The sequence below is a fragment of the Hypanus sabinus genome, chromosome 8 (genome assembly GCF_030144855.1).
Source record: "Hypanus sabinus isolate sHypSab1 chromosome 8, sHypSab1.hap1, whole genome shotgun sequence".
Lineage (NCBI taxonomy): Eukaryota > Metazoa > Chordata > Chondrichthyes > Myliobatiformes > Dasyatidae > Hypanus > Hypanus sabinus.
The window spans coordinates 45,839,993-45,858,211 of record NC_082713.1 but is presented as its reverse complement, the minus strand read 5'-3'; the positions used below and the strand labels follow the sequence as shown (position 1 = coordinate 45,858,211).

At 39.4% G+C, this 18,219-nt stretch overlaps 1 protein-coding gene across 3 annotated transcripts in view; it reads left to right on the top strand.

Moving 5' to 3' along the window:
• Positions 1-7,355, top strand: part of LOC132398096 (UDP-N-acetylglucosamine--peptide N-acetylglucosaminyltransferase 110 kDa subunit) — a 51,710-nt gene extending 44,355 nt beyond the window's left edge. For all 3 annotated transcript variants that reach the window (XM_059977056.1, XM_059977053.1, XM_059977054.1), the window contains 2 exons: positions 3,652-3,775; positions 5,362-7,355. In XM_059977056.1, the coding sequence (XP_059833039.1) occupies positions 3,652-3,775; positions 5,362-5,545 (308 nt within the window). In that variant the 3' untranslated portion in view covers positions 5,546-7,355. The remainder of the gene's footprint in view (positions 1-3,651; positions 3,776-5,361) is intronic.
• Positions 7,356-18,219: the final 10,864 nt, after the last annotated feature.

Below are 18,219 nucleotides of genomic sequence, written 5' to 3'. Positions count from 1 at the left end.
TAGTTTAAATGTGAATTCTTTCTGTTCAGAGAGACAAAGATGAATTTAAGATTCTTGCAGTAACAACATTATAGCTGTTCACATTGGGCATGTTTGTGTAATAACCCTATCAAGCAAGTTTAGGGGCTGACATTGATATTTGTGAGGCAACACAGAATGCTGGAGGAACTCAGCAGACCAGACAGCATCTATGGAAAAGGTAGACTGCATTTTGGGCCGAGACCCTTCATTGGAACTGAAAAGAAAGGAGAAGTCAGAGTAAGAACGTGGGGAGGGAGGGAGAGAGATGTTCAAGGTGATAAGTGAAACTGGGGGAGGGGTGAAGTAAAGAGCTGGAAAGTTGATTGTCAAAAGAGATAAAGGGCTGGAGAAGGGTTGAATCTAATAGGAGAGGATAGAAGACCATGGAAGAAAGAGGAGGAACATCGGGGGGGGGGGGGTGATGGGCAGGTAAAGAGATACAGTTGGGAGGGAGACAGGAATGGTGAAGGGGAGGAGTAATGAACTTTAGCCCTTTATCTCTTTCACCAAACAACTTCCCAGCTGTTTACTTCACCCCCTCCCCATCTCCCGGTTTCACCTATCACCTTGTGCTGCTACTTCTCTCTCACTCCCTCCCTTTCTCCTTCTCACTCTCCCCCCCCCCCTCCCTCCCCTCTGTCCCCCCCCCACCTTCTAACTTTGACTTCTTTCCAGTCTGATGAAGGGTCTCTGCCCATAGATGTTTTACTCTTTTCCATAGATATTGCCTGGACGGTTGAGTTCCTTCAGCATTTTGTGTATGTGTTGCTTTGATATTTGTGATATCTTTATGTAACTATTGTTCAGAAAAGAGCAGTTCGTTCTTTCTTTTTAAATCTTTTTATTAATTTTCAAACAGAACATAGAAAAAGAACAAATACAGAGAGCTTGAGGGTACATAATTAATAAGGCTGGAACACAAATGCAAACAGTTGATAACACAGATATAATAACCTCCCGAACTTGTACTGTATTTGCCTTTTTTAAAAAAACCAAAAAACTGACAGCAACTAACCTAACCAACCTGGGCTATTGTATCATATCAGATATACACAGTAGTGTCAATAACTCCGCACCTCTATCCAAATAACAGAGTGGTAAAAAAGGTTCGGGAAAGGTCAGTTTAGCTCATGTGAAAATGTTGAATAAATTTGACTGAAGGGTCAAAAATGATGCATCTGATTTTTTCTAAACTCAGACAAGATACAGTTTGGGAAAATCATTGAAATGTACTTGGAGGATTAATTTCTTTCCAGTTCGAGAGCGGTTCTATTTCAGTTTCTTGTTGCAAATGTTCTACATATGATAATCTTATGACTGCTTTGTGTTTGATTTAGTATCTTAATTTGCAGATGTCATTTCTGGGGAAAGATTAGACATAATAGTGCAGTATTGTGCAGAAGTGTTTGGCACCCTAGATTTTTTTTATATAAGTTTTGTTTTAGATGGTTTTGTCTTCTACATTAGTGTCAGTAGAAAAGAACAAATTTTAATTTCCAAATGTTAATTTTCCAAGAAATAAAATGTTTTGTTAAAGTAACATTAAGCAATAGACCAGTTTTCAAATAAAAACTTGATTACTTTGTAGCTAGATAGCCCAGTGCATGACTAAACAAAGATAACAACCACGTGCTAATGATCAATGACAGAATGAGGTGAATAAAATAAACTAACTTACTGAAACATAAATATTTAAGAAATCTTAACAAACAGGCATGGCAGGTGTGATACTTTAGCCGTCAAATTATTAATTCTTACACCATGGCAAGAATGAGCAAAGCAACAAGACCGTTATCCTGCATCACCAAGGTCCCTCCAAGCAGAAATTTTATAGCAGACAGGAGTTTCAAGATGAGCTGTCCAAGCTCTTATGAAGAAGCACAACGAAAGGGCAAGGTTGAGGAACAGAAATGCAGTGGTTGGCCATGGAAACTGAGTGCAGCATTCATGGGATACACCAAACTGATGTCTCTTCTAAATCTAAAGTAGTTCAGCACTGTTATCAGCTCTGAATACACAGAAACCACTGGAACCAAAAACACCCCTCTGCAGTCTGGAGAAGTCTTGTCAGAAGTGGTCTTCATGGAAGAGTTGCTGCCAAATAGCCATTCCTCTGAAGTAGAAACAAAACCAAGAGACTCACCTATGCATAAAAACACAAAGACTGGAGTGTTGACTGATGGCAGCAAGTGCTCTGAGCTGTTGAGACAAAATTTGAAATTTTTGACTCAAACAGGAGGTAGTTTGTCAGTAGAAGAGCTGGAGAGCACTGCATGGATGAGTGCCTACAGCCAAAAGTGAAACATGGCAGAGTTTCCCTGTGGGTTTGGGTCTGCATTTCTGCAAATGGAGTTGGTGATCTGGTCAGAATTAATGGTATCTTCAATGCTGAGAAGTGCAAGCAGATTCTCATCCATCACACAACATAATCAGAGAGGCGTCACAACTTCATTCTGCAGCAAGTCAATGATCCCAAAGATATAACCAAGGTCATAAAGAACTATCTTCAGCAAAAAGAAGAACAAGGATTTCTGCAGCAAATGGTATAGCCTCCACAGAGTCCTGATCTCAACATCATTGAGGCTGTCTTGTGAAAACCTGGGGAGAGAGAGAAGTAAGCAAGATATCCAAAGTCTACAGAAGAACTGTAGCAACTTCTCCAAGATGCTTAGAACAACCTACCAGCCAATTTTCTTGTAAAACTGCATTGTGGTTTTAAAAGCAAGGGTGGTCACACCAGATACTGATTTTTATTGTTTTTTTCTCCTAATTACTGCCCTTTATAGTAATTTTTTGATAATTAGTAACTTTTCATTATTTTTGGAAGGATTTTCCCTTTACAGAGTTGTTTTGTGTGCCTGTAACTTTTACACAATACTGTAATTTGTCACTCTCCTTTTTGTTCACATATTGATCTCATTTCCAGATCATTATTTAATCCTAGTATGTTCTTTAGTGCAACTTGTTATATTTGGGTAATCAAAGTAAAGTGAGCAGTCTATGTACCTAATTGCAGGAAATTTGTTAGCAGTCAGCTGTCCATTTTCATTTAACCACTCTAAAGCAAGCTTTGTCTTGAATGGATAAATGTGCCAGTAGCTTGCCTCAATTCCCTTTGCAATATCCACGTAGCATAGAGTTTGCTAGAGGTAAATGACATTGTGGACCTTTGCGAGAACAAGGTCCATTGAGAAAGATGTTGAACACAAAACCATTTTAATAGTGCTTAAGTCTTATTTCAGCTGGCAAGGTTGTCAAAAATATAAATGCCTCAAATCCAGGACTATTGAAAAATACTAAATATTGGGAATGTTTCTTTAAATTACTTCTAAAAATAATTAAAAGTTAAGCAAACTTAATTATATTAACAAACAGGAATAATACTACAACTGTTTATCTCTATTACATGAATAGTCATTGGACCTTTTCCAAGTCTGAATAGCCGTTGGCCTGTTTGGGGCTCTTGCATTCCTTCAGGTATTATACTTCTGGACCTTTCGCATAGGGAAACGCTGACCAATCAATGCGAAACTATCTGCATTTCTTGGGGAAGGTCTTACCTTAAAATCCTTGAAGAAAGGCACATGTTTGTTAATGCATGCATGAATTATTTTTTTTCCCTTCTTGCAGGGGAAACACTAGCATCTCGTGTTGCTGCCTCACAATTGACATGCTTGGGATGTCCAGAATTGATAGCAAAGACTAGACAAGAATATGAGGATATTGCTGCCACGTTGGGCACAGATATGGAATAGTATGTTCTCATTTTCTCTTTTTTGTGGGGGGGTGCCTATTAATGTTTTATTGGTGCATATCTCCTGTTAGTACTTGTTACCTTAAGTAACAAGCTTGGAGAGTGCTAACTTGCAATTTGTGAATAAATTAGTTTAGTATGGTGCTGGCTCTACTGCTTCACCTTAGAAATTAATCATTCAAAGATTTCATGGTCATTAATGTTTACCATATTTAACATGTTTAACTTATTAACATTTAAAGGGACAGTTTCATGATCTGACAGTAGTCTCTTTAAAGTAATGTTAGCAACAATTATTGGAGTACAAACACAAGAGATTCTGCAGATACTGGAAATCCAGAGTAACATACAGAAAATGGGGGAACTCATTTAAACAGCAATGAAGGATGTTGGTCCAAACATTGACTGTTTATTCTTTTCCATAGCCTGTTGAGGTTTTTTTAAAAATGTAAACTGTTGTAGGGAACAACTGACAATTTGACCTGAAAAGGCTGCCACCAAAAGCATATCTTATCCAGGAGAGCAGGACTATGGAAATATTACCCTGCGTTTCTTTTTCTCTGTTGGCTCCTTTCAAGTGACGGCAGCTGTTGATCAGGAAGAAGTTACCTGTCAATCTTTGTATTTTTGTTCTGTAAACCATCCCTTTTACTTTGCACTGTTATTTTTTGTCATTGTATTTTCCTGCTGACTAGACTTGCTTTTGTTCCTTTCTTTGTAACTTACACCCTTTTAAATGTTTTAATTTTCATCAGAACCAGAAAGTTTATTTTGAAATATTAATTCAGTCATTCTTTCCAGAAATGCTCTTGAACTTTTAAATATTTCTAGTGTTGAACATCTTTATCCCTATATCAGTCTAGCATTCTCTCAACATAGCAATGCATATCTCTATAACTAATAACCACATCTAAAAGGGCAGTAGATAAATATTTTCAAACACAAATATACCCCATCTGTAGAGATGCCTGAAATTAATTTGATTTGTGCTGTACTTCATAAATTTGCTAAATTACTACTAAAGATGTGCTACTTAGATTATATTTTGTTGTAATAAAACAGCTTTCCTGATACCAAAAAACTGAAATTTGATAATGGTTTCCCATTTCATCGAAAGACTTAACAATATTGGAACACCAGCTTAATTTTAGGATATAGCTGAGAATCCTGGATTGGAAATGAACAGACCATAGACTTCCATTAATTTTAGAATGATCTGCTAGTGTAAAACAGATCTAAGTTTGAAATCTCACAATGGAAAATTAAGGACTCGACCTATTTTGTACTGGATGTCAATTGTAGTTGAGATGCTCATTACTTAACTTAAAAAGATGTATCGCTTAGATATACAAGATTATCAGATTGTGGGTATACCTACCCACAATCTGATAAGTGGGATAACATAATACTTTATAGAGAGGGCTCCTATTTTGTCATTAAATTATCTGGTTCTTCAGTGCATTTTGTTCAGCTGCCAAGTGCAGGAAGTGGATAGAACGTTTGGCAGATTATAGGAGCTGCAATGTTTGAATGTAGAGAGCTTTAATTTGTGAGCCTGACACCATTTTTACAATGTTTTTGTACAGTCTAAAGAAGATCCGTGGAAAGGTGTGGAAGCAAAGAGTGACCAGCCCATTGTTCAACACCAAGCAATATACTATGGATTTAGAGCGTCTGTACTTGCAAATGTGGGAACATTATGCAGCAAGCAATAAACCAGACCACATAATCAAGCCATTTAAAGCTATGGAGACAAATGAAACTGCGTAAACATGCTCCATTTGTAAAGTATGGCGAATGAACATGAGAAGACCACGCTGCACTCTTGGCTCCAAGACTTCCTTTGCAATGATTGTTTTAGATTTTTAAAATGAGAAATTCTGGCAATAATGGAATTTCATACCAACGCAGAGTGACTGAAGATTGGAGCCAGTTCATTGGAAGAATCTTTTTTTTTATTTGAACTGAACTGTGAAAACAGAATTGGCCCAAACATACCCTGTGCAGAAATGCAACTTATTTAAATTGAGTAGTGGTATTCTAGTGGATGAAAATGAAAATATTTGTAATATTTAATTAAGACTTCAGACTTGTGATTTGATGTTAAAAATCTGATATTAGCAACTCGTTGCTTTACAAATGGATGGCAGAGGCTTCCTTTTGAATGTCAGAAGGAAAAGGCCTGATGGTCAGATAAGTTTATTAAGGCCTTATATTAACACTTTAAAGAGGTGGCATTATGTTTTTACCTGTCTGTCAAATTATTTTTATACACCATAGGCTCCCTTTCATGGTAGCCTTTGTGCTCTTTGCCTTGCAGGCTTCTTGGTTGCAAAATCTGTGTTTGTGTTGAAAATTTGCTTTCAATATGAAAAGGAAGTGTGCCAAATGAACAATTTAACTTTGTTGCTATTTGCTCCAGGTCTTCAAATATTTGTAGCCGGATTACCAGTTGTCCTATGGTGGCTCCCATATGCATTTGGATGAATTTAATTGTGTCAGACACAAACTCAAATGCTGCAATGAAATGCATTTCCTTATCTGTCCCATAAATTTGAATGAAGCTGTAGTATGCGTTTCTTTGCATGACCATGCAGATGTAATAATTATATGGAGTAGCAGTGCAAGAGCTGTCGCTGAGGTCTGAAATGAAGTTTTGAAGACTGACCCAGTGCAGGAACCATTTGGAATAATTAAAAGCAGTTAATCGGGAGAGTGGTTGTTCTTCTGCCTCACTGAATGGACTCAATTTGATTTTTGTAGGATCATTTGTGAAGGGCTAAGGATTAGCCCCCAGGTAAGTATTTCATCTGTTATTAATATTATGTAGATTTAGCAGCATTCTACAGTTCTCTCATTTTACATGTTCGATTGGTGGAAAAGCTTTGTGGGTGTATTTGGGAGATTTTCTTTTGCTCTGAGTTTACATGTTCTTAAGTATAACCAAACTTTTCAGAGTTTATTCTCAGGTCTGCATCAAGAGTTACTTCAACTTGAGGCTTCATCACTTCAACTTGATGGTTAATTGATTTGCTGGGAGATGGGAGAAACCATGATTGTAAATGTTAACCTTAGAGTCTCCCTCTTGTTGCTCATCCAAAAGTTTCATAAAATAATATTAAACAGAGTCCAGTTAGTTTAATATATAATGAAACCAGATTTTAGTAGCTGGAATTCCCAAGCACCTTTTAGTGGGGAGAGGGATAATGTCTGGTTCATAATGTTTAGTGGATTGATAACTTTATTTAACAAAAATAAACAGTGATACGGTTTGTACTGAAGCTGAGAGATATGACAACATATACGGGTGAGCATATTCTAAAAAGTCATTCACTTGGGTATGAAGTAATAATACGCACCAGAGGTGGTTATTTTTACTTGTAGATTTTTTTTAAAGATCCCTTTGATTATCAGCTATTTTAACATGCATCTTATTCATATTTTCTTGCTAAAAAGACTTCCTCCAATTTTGGAATTGTTTGCATTTCGGGCTGTTTAAGTATGAAGCTGTAAGTACATGTGATTGAGAATCTTATGTATCTGAATACAATAAATAATAAAGCAGTTGAATGCTTCTCCAGATGCCTTCGATTTCTTTATTGTTATTTATATGTGTGATCTTTGTCACTGACAAATTTTTAATTGCAATCGGTTTTTAAATAGTTACCCATTTATACTGTTAAAATATTTGGCAGGTAAACTCATAAAAATTTCTGCCACTTCAGCTGTGAAATTTGCTAAGCTGCTTTTTCTGCAAAATTTTTCTACTATACTTTACAAGGGACTCTGATGATAGTTAAAGTGTCCATGTACATTGAGTACACAAACAAGTAACCAATAGAAATTTTGTTACAAAAATTGATTGTCATATCTATGTGCCTATTAAAATGTTGCCATTTCAGATTAATAAAGTACCTGCACCAGAAATTAAGTGAACTCAAAACTTCATCTAAAAGTCGATTCTGCAACTGAGATTGTAAATGAAATGGTTCAGTTATGGACATTTGCCATAGCATCTGGCTTGAGGGTGATTATGATTGATTGGGATCAAATATGAAAAATTTGGTGTTTCCAGTGTTTGGAGGAGGTATGTGCTAAGTTAATGGATGTGTAATGAAAAAGGTATTCTTAAAAGCATAAGGTGTGTATGTGGCAACTAATCCTATGTTTTCAGAAGCCATTGCCAAGGACACAAATGTATTGCTATTGGTTTATTGTCACATGGACCAAGATAGCAGGAAAACTTGCCCTGCTTATTATTTGTACAGATCAAATCGTTAAATGGTACACTGAGCTAGAACACCTATGTCAGGATGTTGTTCATTGACTATAGCTCAGCGTTTTAACACCATCATTCCCGCAGTCCTAATCGATAAGCTATAGAACCTGGGCCTCTGTACCTCCCTCTGCAGTTGGATCCTCCATTTACTTAACCGGAAGACCACAGTCTTTGCAGATTAGTAATAATATCTCGTCATCACTGATGTTCAACACTGGCACACTTCTGGGATGTGTGCTTAGCCCACTGCTCTACTCTCAGTATACTCACGACTGTGGCTAGGTGAGCTCAAATTCCATTTACAAATTTGCTAATAATACAACCATTGTTGGCAGTGTTACAAAAGATGAACAACTCTGATGGAGCAGAAGGGTAAAGAATTGCCCATGTCCCCATCTCCCCTGGGAGAATTACAAACCGTTACTGTTGCCAGGCTGCTGATGAGAGAGAAAGAGATGGAACAAAAACATACTGGGACTGGAATATTTGCTTCAGACAAGGGAGAGAGACCATATTATGACTCCTGTAAGATGTATGAGGCTGGAGAGGGCTGTTTACTTGGTACTATTCTGTTCATTAAAATTCCTCAGTGGACAGCTGGAGTGGGCTGGTTTGATGGGCTAAGCCATTCAAAACTGATCGACACCTGAGACCCTGTGAGTAGGGATAAAAGTGAGGTCTGGGGAGACACCCCTGAGATGCACCAAGAGACACACTAGTGAGCACTGCTCAAGTGTTGGAACCCACGAGAAAGTGTGGGGCATCGGAGACTGAACGAAGGATCGGTCAATTTTAACTCAGTGTTTTTAGCGAGGCGGGTGGGGGCTTGTGTGTGTGTCCACCCTTGCCTGGGTGACAAGTCCACCATAGAAAAATGGTCTAGCTAAAGGACAAAGGGGGCATACCTGAATGGCCACAACAACACATCGATGGATCAAGAACGTAAAGGAAGGTTTGACTGGCTGTCACTGTTCGCTCTCTCTCCCCAACAATTACCTCAGCCTGTATGAACTGAATTGAACTTTGTATTCACATATGACAATTCATTATTCCCTAGACATCGATAGAGCTTGTTTATTATTGATTATTATTATATCCACCCTTTTGCTAACGTGTATTATCTGTATATTTGCATTGTTGATATTAATTTGTATATTTTACTAATAAACACTTTTGAAAATAGTACCAGACTCCAACGGACACTTCTAACTTTGCTGGTAAGACACCCAGTTACGGGGTACGTAGCAAATTGGGGCGTCATCTCGAGATTTGATACCAAATTGGGGGGGCCAGTGAAGCGGGCTATAAGTCCATTATTTGATCTGGTTGCGTGGGTAACCAGACAGGAAACCAGCAGAGATGGACATTGTCAAATTTTTAAAAGACCCAACTGCAGGGGCATTAGAGGTTGCCAGGAAGGCTGACTTGGTGAATATTGCAAAAGGTTTAAATCTCCCAGAGGTGAAATCAATGAAAAAGTGGGAGATACAGAGGGCCATAGCCCAGTATTATATATCCAAGGATGTGTTCACACCTGATGCATTGAACCTGTTCCCTGAAAAGAAATCAGTTGTTGGGGTGGCTCACTTAGAGATGGAAAAAATAAGGTTGGAGATGGAGAAGAGGAAAATGGGAGTATGAGATCCTGCTAAAGGAGTTGGAGGCGAAAGGAAGAGCTGAGTTGGTTGAGAAGGAGAAGCAGAGGGAGCATGAGCTTAGGTTAAAACAGCTGGAAGCAGAGGAGGAAGAAAGGAAAGCTGAAAGGAGGATGGAGGAAGCTGAAAAACAACGGCAGTTCGAGAGAGAAAAATAGCAACGTGGGTAGTGGGGCAGACCGAGAGGAGAAGTTTAATATTAGTAGGGAGTTTAGGTTAGTACCTCTGTTGGAGGAGACGGATGTTGATAGTTACTACTTGCATTTTGAAAAGGTGGCAGTGAATCAGAAGTGGCCCAGAGATCAGTGTGTGGCGTTGTTACAAAGTGCATTAAAAAGTAAGGCTCAACGGGCATATGTGGCATTGTCCATGGACGAGTCTGAGGATTATGAGGAAGTCAAAGAGGCTATCCTTCGGGCCTATGAGTTGGTACCTGAAGCATATAGACAAAAGTTCAGAGATTTAAAGAAACTGGAATCAGAGGTATGCAGAGTTTGCCTATGAAAAGGGTGTGTTCGTGGATCGTTGGTGTGTTGCAGAAAAGGTGGAGGAGGATTTCCATCGTTACAGAGAATTAATTCTGATTGAGGAATTTAAAGGTTGTGTTTAGGATAATATCAGGATGTATCTGAACGAGAAGCCGAATAAGTCTATATCAGAATTTGCCAGGTTCGCAGATGAATATGCCCTAACCCACAAGACAAAAGTTTTCCTCAAATAAGAGTTACCAGAAAGGCAGTAGGGACGGTAAAGAAAGCCCGCCGGCTAAGGTAGAGAATAAGCCGGGAGCTAGTGGGAAGGGTAAGGAGGACAAGCAGGCTGGCAGGAAAGTTCCTGGCTTGACCTGTTATAATTGTGGCAAGGTTGGTCATATTGCATCTAAGTGCTTTGCTCCGAAGAAAGAGACAGGAAAAGGGAAAGCGGCAGTCCCTACAGGGTGTATTGAGTCGATCAGCAAATCAACGAGGAAGGTAAAGTTAGATAGAGTACGAGAGGGGCGTGAGAAATTAATTTCGGAGGGGATGGTGTCTGTGAAAGAAGGAGAGACCCCAGTTCCAGTGAGAATCTGGAGAGATACTGGGACTGACCAGTCATTGATCCTAACTAAGTAAGATGCTAGATTTTGGTCCTGAGACTGGAGACGTAGTTTTAAGAGGTTTAGGAAAAGGGGCAGAAGCTGTGCCTTTGCATGGGATCATTTTAAAATGTGACCTGGTATCTGGACCAGTCGAAGTAAGGGTGCGGTCAGAATTACAGACGGCATGGATGTCTTTCTTGGTAATAATTTAGCAGGTGGTGACGTGGGTGCAGCAGTGAAATTGATGAGCAAGCCTGTGAGTGCTGAGGACCGGCCCCTAGATTCTAAGATCTATCCTGCATGCGCAATCACTCACAGCATGTCGAGCAAGAGGACAGTTTAAATGAGTCCAGTGTTGATTAGGCTGAGACGTTTTTACCGACCCTGTACCAAGAGGGGTTAGGAGATGGTAAAATGGAGAAGGGTGAGATGGAGGAGAGGAGGGAGACCTACTCTTAGCTAGGAGGGAATTTATAGAGGCTCAGAGTAACAATGAGAAACAGATAAGGCAGTTAGAAGGTCCAGGGTTGGACAAGGATGATCTGTCTGGCTTGACAGAGCAGTTTGAAGTTGAAAAATTTAAATGTGTTCCAGATAATGATGTAAGAGCAGTCCTAGCTGAAAAGGATGCCATTACCTTGAAGGAGTCTGCTGGGTTAGCAGATGAAGTTGTTTTAACCCGCAGGGTTGAGTTTACTCAGGATGGGAGTTGCCCAGGGAATTTGAAAAAGGGACTAGTATTGAAAGCCTGGAAGAGGTAGAAGTCTCATTTGAGTGTGTTCAGGATGTGAAGGATGTGGATGCACGTGATACTGAACCTAGTAATGAAACTCAGGAAAAGTCTGAGTTATCTGATTTAGTTGAAAAGGAATGCAGTTCTTTTGGGTCAGATGGACTTGGTTTAGTGAAGAAAGGGTTAACCTTGGTACCAGTGGAGAGTGAGAATTCTCAGTTGTTTGTGTTAGAAGGTGTGTTAAAAGTTAGTGAGGAGGTGAAAGCTGGTGATATGAATATTATTGAAGGAGAAGGGAAAGGTGTTGTTCCTAAATTGAAGAAAATTTAAAGTCTGAATTGGTTTTAGAAGCAGTAACCATGCTGAAGGAACAATGGCTTGTTAACAAGATGCCTGTGAATCAATTCCAGTTTATTTTGGAACTTAAAGGTAAACAACTTGCAGATGTTAAACTGAAAACTAATAGAATGAAGGGTCCTGAAAATAAAATTAATGACTTGCTCAAAAATAAAGAATTGTGTGGAAGTTCAGAAAATAGGCTTAGTTTGAAAAACATTGGTGATAAGATAACTCCTATGAAAGGAGTATGTGAAAGCCTATTCCACACTGGTGAGCAAGTTAACCATGTGAGAGTTAAATGGAAAAGGGGCAAAGTTTGACAAAATGCCACTTTGAATAACAGGATCTGGTTTTGAGGGAATTTGACAAAGCATGTAAATAATAAAGACAACACCATGGAAGATTGAATGTTGAGTTTAAAAAGTAAAATAGAGATTAGGATTTGCACAAACTTTTGTAATGTACCGTATTATAACCACACGTATTGGTTCACATTTTGTAATATACACTTAAGCTAAAATCACAACCCTTTTGCTGACGAAAGAGAAAAAATAGGTGATTATTAAATTGGAGTCTGATGCTACAAGAGTTTGATATTCAGATACAACATATTAAAGGAAGTGACAATGTAATCGCTGACTGTTAAGATGCTAAGTGAAGGTATATCTATATTGCTTTATAGTTGCTTTATAGTTCTGTATTTTTGCTAAACTCTGTAATCCTGTAAAATGCTGTACTAGTTAATTTTCCCCTATGGTGAAAATTCCTAGAAGGATGGGCGTGTTACGAAGGATGAACAACTTTGATGGGCAGAAGGGTATAGAGTTGCCCATATCCCCCTCCCCTGGGAGAATTACAAACCGTTACTGTTGCCAGGCTGCTAATGAGAGAGAAAGATGGAACAAAAACATACTGGGACTGGAACATTTGTTTCAGACAAGGGAGAGATAACACAAGGGGGGGAAGATCATATCATGACTCCTGTAAGACATACGAGGCCAGAGAGGGCTGTTTACTTGGTACTATACTGTTCATTAAAATTCCTCAGTGGGCTAGTTTGATGGGCTAAGCCATTCAAAACTGATTGACACCTGAATAGTCATACCTGAATGGCCGCAACAACACATCGACGGATCAAGAACGTAAAGGAAGGTTTGGCTGGCTGTCACTGAACAGCTTCTTCCCCTCTGCCACTCAACTCCTAAATGGACATTGAACACTACCTCACTTCTTTTTACCCAAATTAAACTGTTTTTGTCAGTAAATGCTTTGCAGCATTCAAGCTTTACAATGTCGTGCATTTGTCATGGACTCATCCATTACAAATCTTTCATCATTTGAGAGTTTAACAACACATTGTCCTAGTCCGGGGGTCGGCAACCCGCGGCTCCCGAGCCATTTGTGGCTCTTTCACCTCTGTGCTGCGGCTCCCTGTGGCTTTGGGAAATAATTGGTCAGTATTTAATTAAAATGTATTTTATGTTAGTTTGTTAGTTTTGAAATGTAATTCTAAATTTGAAGATTATGGTGATCTTGTACAATCTAAGTGTGGCGACACATTTCCTGGCACATCCGAAACGGCTCACAATTAGCCAGCATTCCGGCTAAGGGAGATAGCCTACGGGGGTTTGTGAGTACGCGTCTTTTGCAGCATCTGCGTCCATGGGGGCTGGGTTGAGGGAGGCTTAAAAGCAAGGCTGTTTAGTTCGAATAAAGTTATTCGACTGCAGTTTACTGACTGCGTGAGCACACCGCTACAACGTGTTTTTATCGCTGGCTGTCCAGAGGGGAGGTGCTGAAATGCTTTGTCGCGTGTCTGGAAGAAGTGAAAACTTTCCTGGGCAGCAAAGGGCTCACCTTTCCTGAGCTGGAACAGCCAGAGTGGCTGGAAAAGCTACACTTCATGGTAGACATGACAGCGCACCTGAACACACTGAAAACAGCTCTTCAGGGGTAAGGACTTACAGCCCTACACATGTTGGAGGATGTTTTGGCATTCGAGCGCAAGTTGACAGTGCTTGCCAGAGATTTACAGAAAGGCACATTGTCTCACTTCCCCAATTGGAGAGAGTTCAAACAAGGTCACGACATGATAAATTCGGAGTATTTACATTCTGCAATCATCGCAATGCAAACATCGTTTGGGAAACGCTTCTGTGAGTTCAGAGAGGAAAAAAACACATTATCCTTCCCGGTCACTCCCCTAAGCATCGATCCATCCCTACCGAATACGACTGCATTGTCAGGTGTGAGTCAACCTGGCCAAGTATGATAAATATTTTAATTGCCTATTATTTTACGTATATTCATATGTTTTCATTGTTCAGTGAAATACTCCTTTTATTTTTCAGGTTGACAGCTGGCTGATGTTATTTTTGGTTTGCTGCTGGCGGCAAATTTAAGTTTAGCGTTTTTCATAAACACAAGAAGGACTCAAATAGACGTTGAGTATTTTACTTAAAAGTAACCTTCAACCCAACATCTTATTTTTGGAGTTCAAAATGTTTTTGTTGCATGCAGAAATGTAATTTCGTTTTCTCTGCAGGAGCTCATCAATTTCATAAATGCAACACATTATAGTTTGTTTATACATAGCATAAAGGCAAAACAAAACGTTGTATGCAGTGTTATTTCATTTTAAATGTCAAACGGGTTTTGCGGCTCCCAGTGTTTTCTTTTCTGTGGGAAACGGGTCCAAGTGGCTCTTTCAGTGGTAAAGGTTGCTGACCCCTGGTCTAGTGTGTTGGGACCTCTGGTGCTACAGATTATTTGCTGATACTAATTGGGCAGTGATATCTTCAAAGCAAGCTTGATTGAAATCCCAGACTATAATGTGAAATTCAGAGGGTGGACTGTTTGGTGTTGGCACCATGCAGTATCTCAAGTGCTTGATTGTAGTCAACTGCTGGTGGTGTGTAAACTGCAGTTGGGATCATGGAGAACTCTCTTGGTAAATAGGTGTTCAAGGTTAGGACAGCAAAGTACGTCAAAAACACCACATTGGAACACCATACTGTTTATCATCAAATACATACCTCAGCCTTTTTGCCTTTTTCAAATAAGCAGCTCAGTACATCCTGTGTATCAAGAAGCCTTCAGATCTGGTGTATTCTAAGTAAGCTAAAACTCAGTAAAACACAGAGCACAACAATCCCTCATTTCCCAAAGATAGGGCAATCTTGCCCTTCGGTCCTCAATTTTGTTGTTCAGCAACCGCTCGTTTACCAACAATATGTTGTGTGTGTGTGTGTGTGTGGGGTGGGGGGGTCTCATCCCTCTGCATACCAGCCCAGCTTGGAGTACATCCCCTTCTGTCTCTCATCCAGCAAGGGCAATGAATTTTCATCAACATAAAGGTACACAATGGTACTTTTCATGTCTTTATTGAACACATTGCTTAATCATTCACAGTCCAGGCTGGATAAAGTATGGGAACTCTTGTAATGAATAACCGGTACAACCTCCCTTAGCAGCAATAACCTTCACCAAACATTTCCTGTAGCCGCTGATCAGACTTTCACAATGTGGATAAGGGATTTTAGACCATTCCTTCATACAAAACTGCTTCAGTTCATCAATATCCTGGGATACCTTGCATGAACCACCCTCTTCAGGTCATGCCACTGCATCTCCATGCATCTCCATCGAGCTAAAGTCTGGACTCTGACTCGACTCAGCCATTCCAAAACATGAATCGTCTTCTTTTTGCGCCATTCTCTTGTTGATTTATTCATGTTTTGGATCGTTGTCTTGTTTCATCATCCAACTTTTATTAAGCTTCAGATGATGGACCACTTCTCTGACATTCTCCTGTAAAATATCAGTACAATTTTTAATTCATTGTTCCCTCAATGATTGAATTTGAATTGAATTGACTATTTCTTACATCCTTCACATAATTGAGTAAAAATCGTTACATTATGTCTCTGTCTACTTGTACAATGTGCAATCATAGTAATTTATAATAAATAGAACAGTCAATATAACATAGAATACACTCAAATCAGCGTGATTTATTCAGTCTGATGGCCTGGTGGAAAAAGCTGTCCCGGAGCCTGTTGGTCCTGGCTTTTATGCTGTGGTACCACTTCCCAGATGGTAGCAGCTAGAATAGATTGTGGTTGGGGTAACTAAGTCCCCAATGATCCTATGGACCCTTTTTACACACCTGTCTTTGTAACTGTCCTGAATCATGGGAAGTTCACAACTATAGATTGCGCTGGGCTGTCCACACCACTCTCTACACAGTCTTGTGATGAAGGGAGGTACAGTTCCCATACCAGGCAGTGATGCAACCAGTCAGAATGCTCTCAGTTGTGCCCTATAGAAAGTTCTTAGGATTTGGAGACCCATACCAAAACTTCTTCAACCGTCTGCAGTGAAAGAGGTGCTGTCGTGTTGTTTTCACCACACAACTGCTGTGTACAGACCACACAAGGTCCTTGGAGATATGGATGCCAAGGAATCCGCAACATGATGTTTACCCTCTCAGACCCAGATCCATTGATCTGCTATCCAGGCCCTGAGGCAGCAAAGCAGCCCCAAGCCATGATGCTCCTTTTGCTATGCTTCACAGTTGGGATGAGATTCTGGTGCTGGTGCGCAGAGCCCTTTTTCCTCCAAACAGCAATGTGCATTTCTGCCAAAAAGTTCATCTTTTGTCTTATCTGTCGACAAAACAATGTCTCAGAAGCATTGTGGAACATCCAGGGTTTTTTTTTTGCAAACTTGAGATGTGCAGCAGTTTTTATTTGGAGAGCAGTGGTTTCCTGCATGTTGTCCTTCTATGAACACCATTCTTAGTCAGTTTTTGTTATATGGAAACATGAACAGAGACTTTAGCAAGTTCTAGAGATTTCTGCAGATCTTTTGTTATTACCCTTGGGTTCTTGCACCTCCTTCAGCATTTATGTTGTGCTCTTGGTGTGGTCTTTGCAGGACACCCACTTGTAGGAAGAGCAGCAACAGTACTGAGTTTCCTCCATTTGCAGCCAAGTTTCTCTTACTGTGGACTGACGAACACTCAAGACTTTAGAAATGCTTTTTTAGCCTTTTCCAGTGTCATGCATCTCTACAATTCTTCTAAAGTCCTCCGAAAGTTGATTTGATCAAGGCATGGTGCACAGAAACTCATCTTTCTTGAGAAGAGCAGGCTCTGTCAGTAACCTGAATGCATGATTATTTTAATAAAGGCACCTCTACAACCCACACCTCCAATACTTTGTCATTATTCGAAACACCTGACTCCAAATAGTTTTTGTAGAAGGTATTACCCCAGAAATTTACATACTTCTTTTAAACCTAGACTGTGATTGTTTAAATGGTGTACTCAGTACTGATGAGAAGTACAATTGTTTGTGTTTAGTTTAGGCCGATTGTGTTTGTCAATTATTGTGACTTGGATGAAGATCAGACATTTTATGAGTAATTAATGCAGAAAACCAGGTACTTCAGGTTTAATATTACTGGCATGTGTCAAGAAACTTGTTATCCTAACGGCAATAGTACAATATATGGATAATACATTACAAAAAAAATCAATTAATTATATATCTATATTAAATAGTTAAATTAAAAAATGCAAAAACAGTGATATTAGAAAAAGTGAGGTAACACATACAGGACATGAAAGAACAACCAGTCCATTATCTTTGAGAACAATCAGGCAGACTTGGAGAATGTAACAGAAGTGCTGTCTGGAGAGGGACGTATCCCAGGATTCCCTACAGGACATCAAGCAAAAAGTGCAGGACAAGTACAGATACTGTGAGTCGGAGGAAGATGTTGCTGCAGCACATGCACGAAGGCTATGAGAAAGATCTCTGGGAGTATATCGAGGACTGAGGCTCATCTTACAATGAACTGTCAACCCATCAGCAATAGAGTGCTGATGCAAATAAAAGTGGGCGGCACAGGCCCTTGCAGACACTGCTGGAGTTCTACCCTACATTTTGTTAATGTAAAGTTTAAGTAAATTATATTGTAATAAAAAAGTAGATAAAACCACTATGTACAGCAGTATTGTAAGTGGATGAAAGGCGTGACACACTAAAAGCCCTCCAGCTTTAATCTGTAATGTAGCTACATTCTGAAAGTGGAACCATTTTCTGTTTTCTTTCATTTATTCATTCTCTGTGTGTAGTAATTGAACTGAAACTGTTTTGAGCTGGCTTCTCTTTCCCAGATATACATTAATGTATATAGGTTCCTTGTTTCTAAATGTTGACCGCCTAACTAGACCATTGTTATACTAAGATGAGGAATATCTATTGTTCCATGCCCAGTCTGCATTTTGGGAAATTGGTCACTTGGTTGTCCTCCTCTTATCTGCATACTTTTTTAAAAAAACTTTAATCCTTT